The sequence below is a fragment of the Labeo rohita genome, chromosome 2, assembly GCF_022985175.1.
Source record: "Labeo rohita strain BAU-BD-2019 chromosome 2, IGBB_LRoh.1.0, whole genome shotgun sequence".
Taxonomy (NCBI): domain Eukaryota; kingdom Metazoa; phylum Chordata; class Actinopteri; order Cypriniformes; family Cyprinidae; genus Labeo; species Labeo rohita.
In genome coordinates this window covers 3,272,924-3,285,845 of record NC_066870.1, presented here as the reverse complement: position 1 = coordinate 3,285,845, position 12,922 = coordinate 3,272,924, and the positions used below count along the sequence as shown (strand labels likewise).

The following is a 12,922-nucleotide window of genomic DNA, read 5'->3' as shown; positions in this document are numbered from 1 at the left end:
TAAACCCTGCTGGATTAACGTGATATTTTAGTTAGGCCACCAGAGGGTGCTAAAATGCACTGTGCTTTGGGTTAAATGATGATGGCCCTGATTCTCTGTGATCATTACAAATCATTTCTGCCAAGTGTCACTTGATGTCTTGTAAACTGATTAAATGTAATAAATACAGATGGCAGAAAATTGTGGTTCATTGTCTTGTGATAGCTAGGTGTGACGGGCTGTTTCAACAGTTCATATAAGCAATGATGAAATCTAAATAATATAATTAGGCAATGTCTGTGAGAACACTGTGTATGCAGTCCAAACTTGCACAAAGTTCTATCATTCTTATACTACTGAATATAATGAAAATACCTGTCTTTCTGTTTCCAGAACCATTTTAATATTATATTGAATAAAATTTTAATTCATACAATCTCTCCTATATAACTTATCCAATACAATTATCTAAGGACATCTAACATACTCCTACAATATATAAAAAAAAATCAAGAAATCAATTTGCCTAATTGCGTGTATCAAATTAATAATAAATATATAAATAAATAACATTCTTTTTTTTTCTTCTCTGCTCTTGTTTCTTAACCCCTTCAGACCCTGCGTCCATTGAAATGGACATCACATGATTTTTTGTTTAAACCAATAAAATGTTATGTTTTTAAAATATGAGCAATGCCTGGTCACTGATTGGTCCCTGATCAACCAATTTCAATGAAGATCTGACTCCTAACTTATTCTGATTGAGCTACAGACATCACAAAAGAGAGACATGATAACCAACTAGACAGGAAGAGGAGGAACCCCATATTTTACCTTTTATATGCAGAATTATGTTAATGGTTTACTCATCAGCTTGCACCGGTTGTAAAATTAAGACTATAAAATGATAATATTCAAAGTTATTTTGAAGATCTGTCAGAGTTGCAGAACACAGGATTTAAAAAAAAAAAAAAATGAAAACATACGAGCTAGTCGCACGTCTAGCTTTCTAACAAACTTGCTACAAAACTGTTGCTTCTGTAATGAATTGCTCTTGTTTCTTCCTTGTACAGTAGTGAACACCCATTATTACAGGGCTTATATAATTTGTGCAGACAAGTGACAGCAAACCATAATATTCACCTTGAAGAACACGTTACTGCAAAAACCAACCAGAGAATTTCACAAAGCCAACATCCATGAAAGAGCTGCAATCACTAAAACTTTGATCTAAAGCACCAGTGCTGAAGTGCAAAATAGATACAGCTTAAGCAAAAGATGAACTTCATCATCTGCCCTGATCAGATAAATCACCTGATTTGAACATTATCAAACCACCACGGATGGTTTCTAGAGAGAAATGTGAGAAGCAGATTCCCTCCTTCAACATCTCTGAAACAACTGGCAGATGTTCTGATAGACGACATTCAACTGGAGACTAAAAGCATCTGCTAAATGCATAAACGAAAAAGTAAAGAGACACCTAGGTTTTATTCAGAATGGAATAATAGCACACGAAATCATCTCTTTTTGTGTAAACAATGAGATAAAGTTTCATTTATCCCACTGGAAATGCAAAGTCAAGTTAAAGAAACATTTTGGATACAGTATTATAGCAGTATGTCAGGTACAACACGACAATAACATAGTAATAATAATAATATTATTATGCATACAGAAAACTGGCATAATGTATATACAGTATACATACTATATACACCACAGAATTTATGAGAGCGGTAAGGCCAGTATACTATCCTGAGACTCCAGAAACAGGACTGTGAAACGCACATATCACAGTAATACATCAGTGTGAAATAAACAGATGTTTATTGGAATTACAACAGTTTTTATTGGCAAAGATAAACAGTGGTAGCTGAGATCCTAAAATATATATCACTCTAAAAGTATAATTTTGTAACTTTGCTTTGAAATATGAAAAAGGTGCAATAATTACCACACACAGCAACACAATCAATCAATTAATCTACAAAAGAACAAGCCCCTCTCATTCCTCATGACACATACACACTTGAAAATGACAGAGCAAAAATAAGAGAGTTGCTTCAACTCCTGAATATCCTGTTTGGACCAACAGCACTACATCTGCAAAGAACTAGTACCGTTAAAAATTTAGCAGTGGTGAAGTCCCCATATTGTTGGAAAAATGTCAGATGATGGTTCATTATGGTTGTTGTGCTGCCATTTCTTTAGGCTACTGACTTAGATACAAGAATGAATCCTGAATTTCAAGGAACAAAGGTTTTAATGCCACACCCTTTTCCCGAAACAAGAGCATAACATTGACATAAGCGCAGCAGCATTTAGCAGAAATGATACTAATCCACTAATCCAAATATTATCCAATTTTTTTTATAATTTTGTTACTGATATGATAAATAAATAATAGTTGGCAGCAATAGCTACAGTTCTGTCACACATACTGTACAACGTTTCTCAAACATGCCAGGCAACATAATGAAAACACTAACCTCTTCTTCTGAGGTTTATTAAAGTTTAAAAAGGAAACAGTTTAAAGAAATTATTAAAAAAAAAAAAAAAAGGTCCTAAAATATGTTAGCAATAAATACAAAGGGACACCTTAACGTGAGGTATTAAGGATATTGCAGGAATCGAACACATTTCTTTTCACTTTTTTTCCAAAGCCTTCTGCTCTAATGCTTTCTGCGCTTCATGTGGTTTGAGAATGTACTCTCTGTACATGGAATAGACCACTCCTGCAAACAGAAACACAAAATATTGCATCAAGCAACGCATTTCTCTGCAATTATGGGGATGTGTGTGTAAATTTAGGAAAGCACCTTACCTAAAGTCATCGCTCCCACCACAAAGCCCTGCGCAGCGACACGCATGTGAATCAGGTGGACTGACATCTTCGTGTCTCCTCTGCTCTTCAGTTTGAACAGTCTGTATGCCACAATGGCAAAGAACCCAGCCATCCCTTAAAAGACATAACAGCACGACAATTAAATACGATACACGAAACAGTTAGGATGGTGTTATATACATACGGCAAGATACACACGTCTGAAGTCATCATAAGTAATAATGTTTTGCATTTTTGTACTTCAATATAAAACCATGTGAGTTAATAATGAGATACAAATGAAATACTTATTGCATACATTTGAGGAAGTAACAAGTTAGTTTACCTGCAGGGACAAATGGATTCTCTTTAACTTTTCTGATAAACTTGGATTCATTGTCTTCGTATTCCATGGCAGTCATCTTGGCTAAAAGGCAATGTTAAAAAAAAGATTTAGATGTCATATATTAAACATCACAGTGCAATTCTCTGAAACTTTTTACACTAGATAAGCCTAACTAATAAAATTTCTATTATACTTATATTTTGTGTTGTTACAAGTTTATAAGTGGAACATCAGATAATCATTAAACTACCAAATATCAGCCAGTTTATCAAACTAGACAATACATTAAAAAGGTATTAAATTATTATAGACATATACTCATTAAAATATTCTGAATTAAGATCATATATTGTAAAACGTGAGATATTTTTATTTTAAAAAGGTTATTGGAGTGTCGTAGCAACAGGAGTTTAATGATACATCAAGGAAAGATAAAGGAAATCAATCAGTTCGTGTGATTAACCGTGTTGAGAAAGAGACACTGACATGTTACATGAAGGTCAAACGATGCAAATACGCCATTTAAAAATGATTTTACGCGGTTTTTGCTATAAGAATGGATGTATATGTGTAACAAACATAAACAGAATTGGTAGCCTTTTGATATATCATCAGCTTTCAATTCAAGATGTGACATTTCCTCAAGAATCAGCAGTTACATTAGTCACACACTGAAAGCACACAAAATCTCTTTCATTCCCTGTTATTAAAACATAACACTTATTTATATTAGAAATATATTCAAATATTACATAAAATGTATGAAATACCTACTTGGGAAGTTTTCTGCTGCTAGCTGGATTGAAGCTACTTGTTCCTGCCGGTTGAGAGCTGTTACGCGTGACTGTCTGCGTGCACGGGAACAGAGTGATGTAACATGTCGCACGTCAAAGAGACGTAATATACCGGCTATTTGGTACAAAATAAAAGTCCCTTTAATTTGACTCTCCGACTTAGCTGTTAAATTAAACAATCGGAACAATACGTTTTCGAGATATAAATAGTCTTTTATCCCATGAATATCCTCTATTGAAAAAACAACACATACTTATGTATGAAATGTTTTCATCTGAAATTTTATTTTGAAAAAACGACTTCTTTTTCAGTGAACGGGCTGTACCCTTGCGTGCAATGCCAGAGTCAATCGAGTTCAAAGCGATCCACAGCTTGTACTTTACATGTTATCTGTACAGTCAGGAAATTGTCCTAATTATCTATGCCTCTGCGTTTACATTTATTTAATTTTAAAAGAATGCATTTATATTCGTCGTGCAGTATTATTTGGATCATATTTACAGCATTAAAATGTACTGTTTGAATGATTGCCACTTTAATATTGACTCTGAGGCATTTCCCTGTTGAACAAATTACAAATAATTACATATTTACTGCACTATTTCTAGTTAATATACTGAAAACTGCAGTTCTGCTACATCAACAGATATTCAATAATTGATTGTACTACTCTATTATCATTTCCATGATTTATGACTGTAGAGTTCCTGTTAATGCTGATATTAATGATTAACTACAAAAAGCTCCAGTCGAACAGACCCACTGCAGAGGACTTGCGCTAGAAGTCATAATACATGCGATGTTATTGTATAAACTGTGGAAACATGTAACTTCTTTTTTAACAGGATTCAGAAGTTTACTCTGGTATGTTTCATTTCTTCCAATTGTACTATTCATGTTATAACTGAGGTTAAATAAACACATAGGTAGTTTTCTGTATGTATGTGTTGTCTGAACTCAAAATTGACCAAATATGAAGTGTTATGAACATATTCAGTGCTTAGAAATGAGTCGCTATGGCTTTTAGATAAAAGCTGAGTCACCGTGAGTTTCTGTTTGTGTAACATTAAGCGCTGCGCACTATAGGCACTGCGCTACATGATAGCCTACATAAAGTGTATATATGTATAATTATATATTATTCTAAATTACATACACTACATACTTTTCATGTAACTTATGTAAGTGCGTTATGTTGTGCTATCATATATTGCACCTATATGTAAGTACCCATAAGTCATTAGTAAGGATGATTCAGACAAACTTCCTAAAGGTGCAAACTCATAATGAAAGGTGCAAAAACATTATCCACAGGTGGTGCCAATAATCTCTTTAAAAATAAATAATAAGAGTATTTAAAAAACAAGAGTAAAAGTTGCAAGCACTTTTATGGGTGATTACATTTTTATAGATGCACACAAATTAAACTGATTTTAATAGATTTATAGTATTCCTTTGCTGACTCTGTAATGCTTTGCTGTTTTATTTTGTTATATATGCTTTCATAATGTTATCTTATTCATGTCTGTTGTCATTATCCTCTTCATGTTGTTCATATTTGAACTGTTTTGCACAGTGTTTATCTGCTTATTATACAAAAAGCAAGCCGCTTTGAGTTCGAGCGAAGATCTCACAGATTTTACATTATTTTTTTGTTTGTTTGTTTGTTTTTTAAATAGTTTTAAATTACCTGTCATTTCATTACCGTTTTCTGGTTTCCTTTGTGATGATTTTATTAAATTGCACATGGATGCTGATTGTACAGTATTGGTAATGTCAGATGAAGGCATAGTTTGATGTGTGAATGTGTGTTCATTAGAAATGTGACCCTGGACCACAAAACCAGTCAGAAGTGTCAATTTTTCTAAATTGAGCTTTATACATAATCTGAAAGCTGAATAATTAAGCTTTCCATTGATGTGTGGTTTGTTAGGATAGAACAATATTTGGCCGAGATACAACTATTTCAGTATGTGGAATCTGAGGGTGCAGAAAAATCAAAATATTGAGAAAATCGCCTTTAAAGTTGTCCAAATTAAGTTCTTTGCAATGCATATTACTAATCAAAAATTAAGTTTCAATATATTTACAGTAGGAAATTTACAAAATATCTTCATGAAACTTGATCTTTACCTAATTTCCTAATGATTTTTGGCATAAAAGAAAAATTTATCATTTTGACCCATACAGTGTACAAATACACCCCAGCAACTTAAGACTGGTTTTGTGGTCCAGGGTCACAAATGTGTCCAGTAAATAATAGGCTGGCTTTCTATTGCACTTCTTTATTTTCTGGGTTTTCTGTATGCTTCATTTGTTTTTCTGTTGGTTGTAATGATCCGAGTCTGACAGAGCACATATTTTCTTTTATTCTTCTGAAAATGGCTAATCTCATCCAGTAGGATGGCAAAGATTTCTTCTTTCTAATAGATACTACATGGGTTATATAATTACACTAAAATATGTGAAGGTCTATGGAGTCAGTATCTTTTGTGTGTACTTGTCTGGACCTGTCATGGACAGCTGTCTCCCAAAACTTTTCATATTCTGTGTGGCAGTTAGTTTACAGCAGTGTGAAAAAATAAACCTGATATTTGCCACCCTAAATGGATTTCCAAGTGTATTTTTTATCTTTATAAATTCTTTTTTCTAACCTTGTTAAATGTATGCATCATCTTTGATGTTAAATCCTTGTTAAATGTCTTATATGTCGACGAGAAAGACATTGGAAATGCTTTTTCTTTATTTTAAGCCTTCTGCATGCTATTTTCTTAAGTGGTTTTCAAAAACCGTTGGGGGAAAACATTTAGACTATTGTAGTAATAAGTCACAGAGAGAATGGTAGTTTATAATTTGATACTATTTATTGCTTAAATTGCTCCATATAAACACAATCAGATCAAATATTCATTCATTAAAAGCAAATCTCAAAAAAATATCAGATTTCCACTGAAATTAGCAGATTTATGTTGATACTAAGTCAGTAGATGTTTCAAACAAAAAAGTACTTGTTTCCGAATGTAGCTTTCTAAACTATGCTAGTGATGAATCGTTATGTTTCTTATTTGTAAGTGGTTTCGACTGAAGTGTCTGCTAAATGAATACATGTAATGTAAAATGTCAATAAAACATGCAAAGGAAAATATTAGAAAACAATTTCAACCAGATAAGGAATAATGAATACATTGTTAAATGTCGTGATAAATCTAACACTCCCCATGTGTAAATAATTAAAAAATCCAATGCATTACCAATCTAAAAGACATCTTAATCACCCAAGATAACTGATCAGCACCAGTAAAAGAAGAAGTTAATCTACATTTTGTATCCCAAACCTATATCCTGCTTATATCCTCATGAATAGAAAATCATTCTTAAATGTAAATTGTACACACTAAGCATAAGAATTACAATTAACTGTATTATTAAGATGAGATGTAGGTGTAAGTAACCGAAGGGCTGTAGTCAACACTGCCTCTGCGTGATCCGCTTCTTGAGGCGTTACGAGAGCCTCCTCTGGATCCTGTACGAGAGTTTGTTCCCGAGGACACGTTGTAGGGGCTGCTTATGCCTTTGGTAGACATGGAAGTAGCCTGGAGCATCTTCATGCCATTGTTCTCCTCCACCATGCAGTTATCCATGGCCTCTTTGTATGAGATTTTAAGTTTGGTTTTAGGACAGGTAAGGTTCTTCACGTAGTTCCTTGTATCCTGCAGCTTCTGTGCGCCTTTGCCATCAAGCCATCCTCTTCGGATGGCCTCCTCAATGGTCACCCGCCGGCCAGTTTCTGGCTCTAAGAGTCCACCCGTCAGGTACTGGAACTCCAGAAACCTCTGCCCTGCCTCGTAAGGCAACCATTTCTCCTTCATGGCCTCGGCCGCAGAGAGTTTCCTCTTGGTCTTCACGTCCTCGAAACCTGCGTAAGCCTTCTGTGCTGGTTTTAGCTTGATGGACATGTCTTCATCGATAAGGCTTTGCTGTACAGCATCATTCAGAGAGAGTCTTTGGCCAGTAGCGGGATTGATAATTCCTCCGGTGCAAACTTGGGCTTCCAAGAGCCGCTGAGCCGTGATGTTGTCCACTATTCCACGGCGCTGTGCCTCAGGGATGGTTATCTTCTCAAGGGTCTCAGTATCAAAAATGGCTCCCACGGGGCTGTGGTCATCAAAAATATCAGATGGAGGAGAAAGCGTAATAGATACGCTAGCAAAGCGTTTGCGCACTGTTGGAGAAGATGGCGAAATCTGTGTTGGACTACTGCAAGTAGCAATGTCCTCAGGACTAGTGGAGCAGATGGAAAGCTCAGAACTGTGGCTTTTACTTGTGATCAGGCCAGCGAACTCGTGGAGCGTCAGAGTCCCGGCACGGTACTTGTCCAGGGTTTGCCTATCGATAATTCCCCTATCTAGGGAGTCTTGAATGTCATACTGGGTGCCGGTTTTGCGATCGACGATAAATAAACGCTTGCTGCCGTCAGATGATTCAATGGTGATTTCCTCCCACTCGCACTCTTGTTCCGAAAGCTCCAGGAAAGTGTCATAGTCAATCAACTCTCGATGGAACGCTTCTCGTACGGTCATCTCTTTGCCGGTGTCGGGGTCTACAATCACCACTCTTCTCTTACGCAGCGTGTTCTTTTGAGACGTCGTTTGCTTTGGCTTCTTCTTGTCCGTCAAAGGCAAAAGGGTAAGCCCAGTCTTGGGATCTTTGATGCACCTCTGTTTTAACTGCAGATACGTGAGGTTTTCGTGGGTGTTAGGATCGAAGAAACCTTTGGTGTCATCGCCCTCGTAACTCAAAATTTCATTCATTTCACGATCAAAGTAACCTTTCCTGTAAGCCACTTCCACATCAATTCGATGGCTCCCTTTAGGATCGATGATGCCGCCACTGGCGATCTGAGCTTCCAGCAGTCTAATCCCGTGACCCTTCTCTATAATCTCCTTCTCAATTGCTTGAAAGAGTGAGATGACCTTCCCGGTTGAAGGATCTTTGTATCCGGTCACAGCCTTCTCAGCAGACAGCAGTTTCTCCTTGAACTCCTTTCCCACAAGAGCTCTCCTCCATGCTTCTTCCACTGTCATGCAGACATTGTTGACCGGATCGATTATGAAACCGGAGGCAGCCTGGGCTTCCAGGAGCTCCAAAGTGGTTCCCCGCCGAAGCAGACCTTCTTTCATGGCCTGGTAAATGGGCAAGACCCTATTATTGGCCTCATCGTAGATTCCAGCGATGCAGTCGGAGCCGCCTAGGTACGATCTGAGTCTGTCCTCGATATCTTTGCCTGTTAGCTGTCCTCTGTTTATTTTATCCAAATCTGTCTGATCGAGCAAGTTGGAGTCTACAAGCTCAGTGAGCGAGACCTCACCACGGAGACCTTTCACTGTCATTTTCTTGGAGCTACTATCAGAGACAGTCTCAGTAGTCTGTGTACACCGACAGCATGGAGCTGGACGCTGTTGCAACATCCTCAATTCCCTTTCCAATGTCTCCTTCTTCATAGTGAGCTCTGAGATCTCCTTGTCTGACATCTGAAGACGACTCTTGTAGCGTTCTTCCAGACTCCTCAGCTCGGCGGTCAATCTTTGGATCTCACTCTGCAAAGAAGACCTATCTCTCTGTACTTTATCTCTATCTGCCTCACTCTGTCTGATCTGGCCCTCCTTTAACTCGTATTGGCTTTTCCAGTACTTGAAGTCCTTGGTAAGTTTATCAATTTCTTCCTGGAGACGTTGCTTCTGTTTGATCTCGGTTTCCAAGGAGAGCTTGATGCGCCGGAGCTCTTCTTCGGAGCGCTGCTGCTTGTCTTTGTCTTGTTGCAACATCTTCAGTTTGACTAGAAGACTATCCCTCTCTTGCACAATCTCTTTGTAGTTGGCATCAGATCGCTGGATCATCATGGATGTCTGTAAACATAAAAGAGAAACGGTTTATTGATGAACTCTTTCAGATTCTAAATCACTTACAGGATTTAACAAAGAAAAGATCTGTGTATCACAACACCAACACCATTTTGATTAGAACATGGTTAGAATAAAACAACGAAAATTATTTGTTTTCTAAAAGCAAATATAAAAAAATAGCATTTTGTGATTATAACCATGCAGCATGCTTTCAAATGCAGCAAAGGATTATGCAGCAAAGTGTTATCCAGCAAAGCCAATTGGTGATGTATTTTTGATTCGATTGATGCCCCTCAGAAAATAATACCTCCGAGAACTGCTTTTGGATTTGGGCGATTTCCACCCTTAAATTCTCTCTCTCTTTAGTCAGTTCATTGATTAGTTCCTGCAGTTCCAGTGCTCGGTTATTGCTGGTTTGTAACTGGAATTGAATGGCAGACAACCGGGAGGCGCTTTCACTCTCGATGGTGCTCAGGCTTCGTTTTACGTCATCTCGCTCTAGTCGCACGCTCCTCAGTTCCTCCTCCAGCCGCAGACGCTCCTTGGTGAGATTCTGGGTGAGGGTCTGCAACTTCTCGATCTCACTGGTGCTCTCATTTAGCGCTCGACTCTTGTCTTCGATGGTCTTATAGAGGGAGTCGTTGCGCTGATTGGCCTCACGGACGAGGGCTTGTTCCCGCAGAAGCTGCTGTTGCAAAGCCTTCAATTCGGCATTTACTCTGTTCAGATTCTCTATTGTGATTTTGTACTCCTTCTGGCTTTTCTCCAACTCATCCTTCGTGTTGCGAAGCTCCTGCTCGTACCGGCGTCCAGAAGCGTTTTCCTGCTCTTGTTGGACCCGAAGAGTGCTGATGGTAGTGGTGTATTCGCGGCACATCTGATTCACCCTCTCCAGTTCGGTTTCGATTCTTTTCCTCCTTGTGACTTCATCCTGATTACTCCTCTTCTCCTTGTCCAGTTCGCCCTGCAACTCATTCACCTTTGTCTGCAGCTCACTGATGCGACTCTGCAGCCTGGCGGCATTCTGTTCCAGTGTGCTCTTTTCATTCTTTTGTGTCTCCATCTCCCGCCTTATGATGAGTAGCTCTTGCTCAGAGATCTTTAACTTGTTAATGGTCTCGGTGGTTGAAGTGTGTTTGGAGAGCAGTTCAGCCTGAGACTGTCTGAGACTTTGATTCTCGACCTCCAAGGCTTTCCTCCTCCTGCTCTCGTCTTGGAGAGTCTGGTTCAGCAAGGTGAGCTCACGGGCCTTTTCCTGAGCAGCTCTGTTGGCATCTGCCAGTTCCACCCTGTGTCTCGTTTCAGTGTCTTCCTTTTGACGCAGTATGACTTGAATTTGCGTCTCCAGTTCCTTCTTGAACCTGCTCCCCTCGGATGCCGAAGACCTCTGCTGATGAGCGTCCTCTTCTGCTTTCCTTCGTGCCGCTTCGACTTGGGAGAACGAAAGCTGCAGCTTTCTAAGTTCCTCTTCCAGGTCTCTTTTTTCAGAGATCAACCTATCCAGCTGAAGTCTTAGAGATGCCGATTCCTCCTCCTTCTGCTGGTTTGCCTTGAGCACAGTGGTCTTGGTGACGTGGATCTCAGATTCATAAGTTTGCTTTAGGCTATTAATGTCCTGGTTCAACTGTGTTCTTACCTTTGAGGTCTCTAATTCTGCTGCATTGCGCCGGGAGGCCTCATCCTCCAGCTGTATTTTCAGCCGTTCAATCTCCCGCTCTTTTTCTTTGATGGCCCTTTCAAATTGACTTCTGGACAAACTGAGCTCCTCGAGTTCTTTCTGTCTCTTGCGGACAGCGAGCTCATACTCTTCCTGCTGGTTGGTGTATCGCTCTTCGGCCAGCCTCCGTTTGCGTTTCTCCTCCTCGATGAGGAAGGTGAGGCGGGACATCTCATCTTGTAAGTTCTTCAGCTGAGTCTGAGTGCTGTCCAGGCTTTCCTGAGCGCTATTGCATTGTCTAGCCTGGGTTCTCTTGATCTCCTCCATAGATATAAGCTCTTCTTTAGATTGGTTCAGCTCCAGCCGATAGCGAGCCAGACTATCCTCCAGTGTCTTGTTTTTCTGACTTTGATCTTTGAGGTTGTCCTTGAGACGTCTTAGTTCTTCCTCCAAAAGGTCAATTTTAGTGTTCCTCATCTAATTAAATGAAAAAGAATAGTGTAAGATAGTGGTAGTAACTTATAAACATAACAAATTCTCACTTTTAAGAAAGCATTTTGAACATTGTGCTTCCTTTTTGAAGTTTCTTGTTTTTGGCATTCTTATAAATCACATTCATAGTCTTCAAACAAATTTATTTGTAAATGTAAAGAAAACATTCTACATTATATATTTCAGGGATTCCCAAACAACCGTTTTGCCTGGTGAACTCCTAATCAGTCTTATTTTAGTATCATAAGAGATAACAAGAGATAACAAGTTTTTATAGTTAAAGTTTCAGTAATTTTGTTGGTGCTTTTGTCCATTTTAGTAGTATTTTTTTACTATATACTGTATATATATCAATGTAGTTTTTATTAATTTGCATTTCTGTTTTAGTTTTAGTTATTTTAGTACATCAAGTTAAACTGATTTAAAGTGAGAAATGCTGCCTTGGCAACAGGGTTGCCAGGCACAATCACATTTCGAGTGTTCCCCGGTAAAATACGCATTCTTTTGGCAGGGTTCCCTGGTAAAACGTTCATTCCAGGGGCGAAATATTACATTATTGGGGTTGCTTAAACCCGTGGACATTAAAAAAAAACACCGGCAACAGTGTTAAAGTAGCCCAATTCCTGCGGACTTGGCAACACTGCTTGGCAACTACCTGAAATGAAAACCTTTTTATATGTTCTATTATATATTGTACATTTTCAGTTAAAATGTATTTTAATTCAAGCTCTGAAATATCTTTTTAATAGTTTTAATTTAGTTTCAGTTGTAGATAACTCTAATAATCCTACTGCAAGTATTAGTTAACATTAAAAATTGTAATGTTAACCTTAAAAATGTAATGAATTTCCCAACATCTTTGTATGTTTATGTTTCCATTTTCTTATTCTTACATTTCTACAAAAGCTAATATACAATAATAT

General features: G+C 38.1%; 2 protein-coding genes across 4 annotated transcripts in view; both read right to left on the bottom strand.

Annotated features, from left to right (window-relative positions):
- Positions 1-1,792: 1,792 nt before the first annotated feature.
- On the bottom strand, positions 1,793-4,043 carry higd1a (HIG1 hypoxia inducible domain family, member 1A). Of its 2 annotated transcripts, none has more exons than XM_051095099.1 (4): positions 3,927-4,043; positions 3,153-3,233; positions 2,807-2,941; positions 1,793-2,717 (listed from the first exon to the last, which is right to left on the bottom strand). In XM_051095099.1, the coding sequence occupies exons 2-4, from the start codon at positions 3,226-3,228 to the stop codon at positions 2,629-2,631; spliced, it is 300 nt and encodes a 99-aa protein (XP_050951056.1). In that variant the 5' UTR covers positions 3,229-3,233; positions 3,927-4,043; the 3' UTR covers positions 1,793-2,628. The 2 variants fall into 2 exon arrangements, with proteins under 2 accessions (XP_050951056.1, XP_050951063.1); XM_051095106.1 differs by having other exon boundaries at positions 3,923-4,033.
- A 2,749-nt stretch (positions 4,044-6,792) lies between these two features.
- dspa (desmoplakin a) overlaps positions 6,793-12,922 on the bottom strand; it is a 28,285-nt gene continuing 22,155 nt past the window's right edge. The window contains exons 23-24 of one of the 2 annotated variants that reach the window (XM_051129817.1): positions 10,158-11,984; positions 6,793-9,853 (exon numbers count right to left, since the gene is read on the bottom strand). In XM_051129817.1, coding sequence (XP_050985774.1) covers positions 7,373-9,853; positions 10,158-11,984 — 4,308 coding nt within the window. In that variant the 3' untranslated portion in view covers positions 6,793-7,372. The remainder of the gene's footprint in view (positions 9,854-10,157; positions 11,985-12,922) is intronic. The other variant, XM_051129824.1, reaches the window with a different exon arrangement.

Coding starts and splice junctions, on each gene's coding strand:
- higd1a (XM_051095099.1), bottom strand. CDS start 3,228: ATGACTGCCATGGAATACGAAGACAATGAATCCAAGTTTATCAGAAAA. Junction 2,942..3,152: donor GAATCCATTTGTCCCTGCAG/GTAAACTAACTT, acceptor ATGTCTTTTAAG/GGATGGCTGGGTTCTTTGCC. Junction 2,718..2,806: donor GGTGGGAGCGATGACTTTAG/GTAAGGTGCTTT, acceptor TTCTGTTTGCAG/GAGTGGTCTATTCCATGTAC.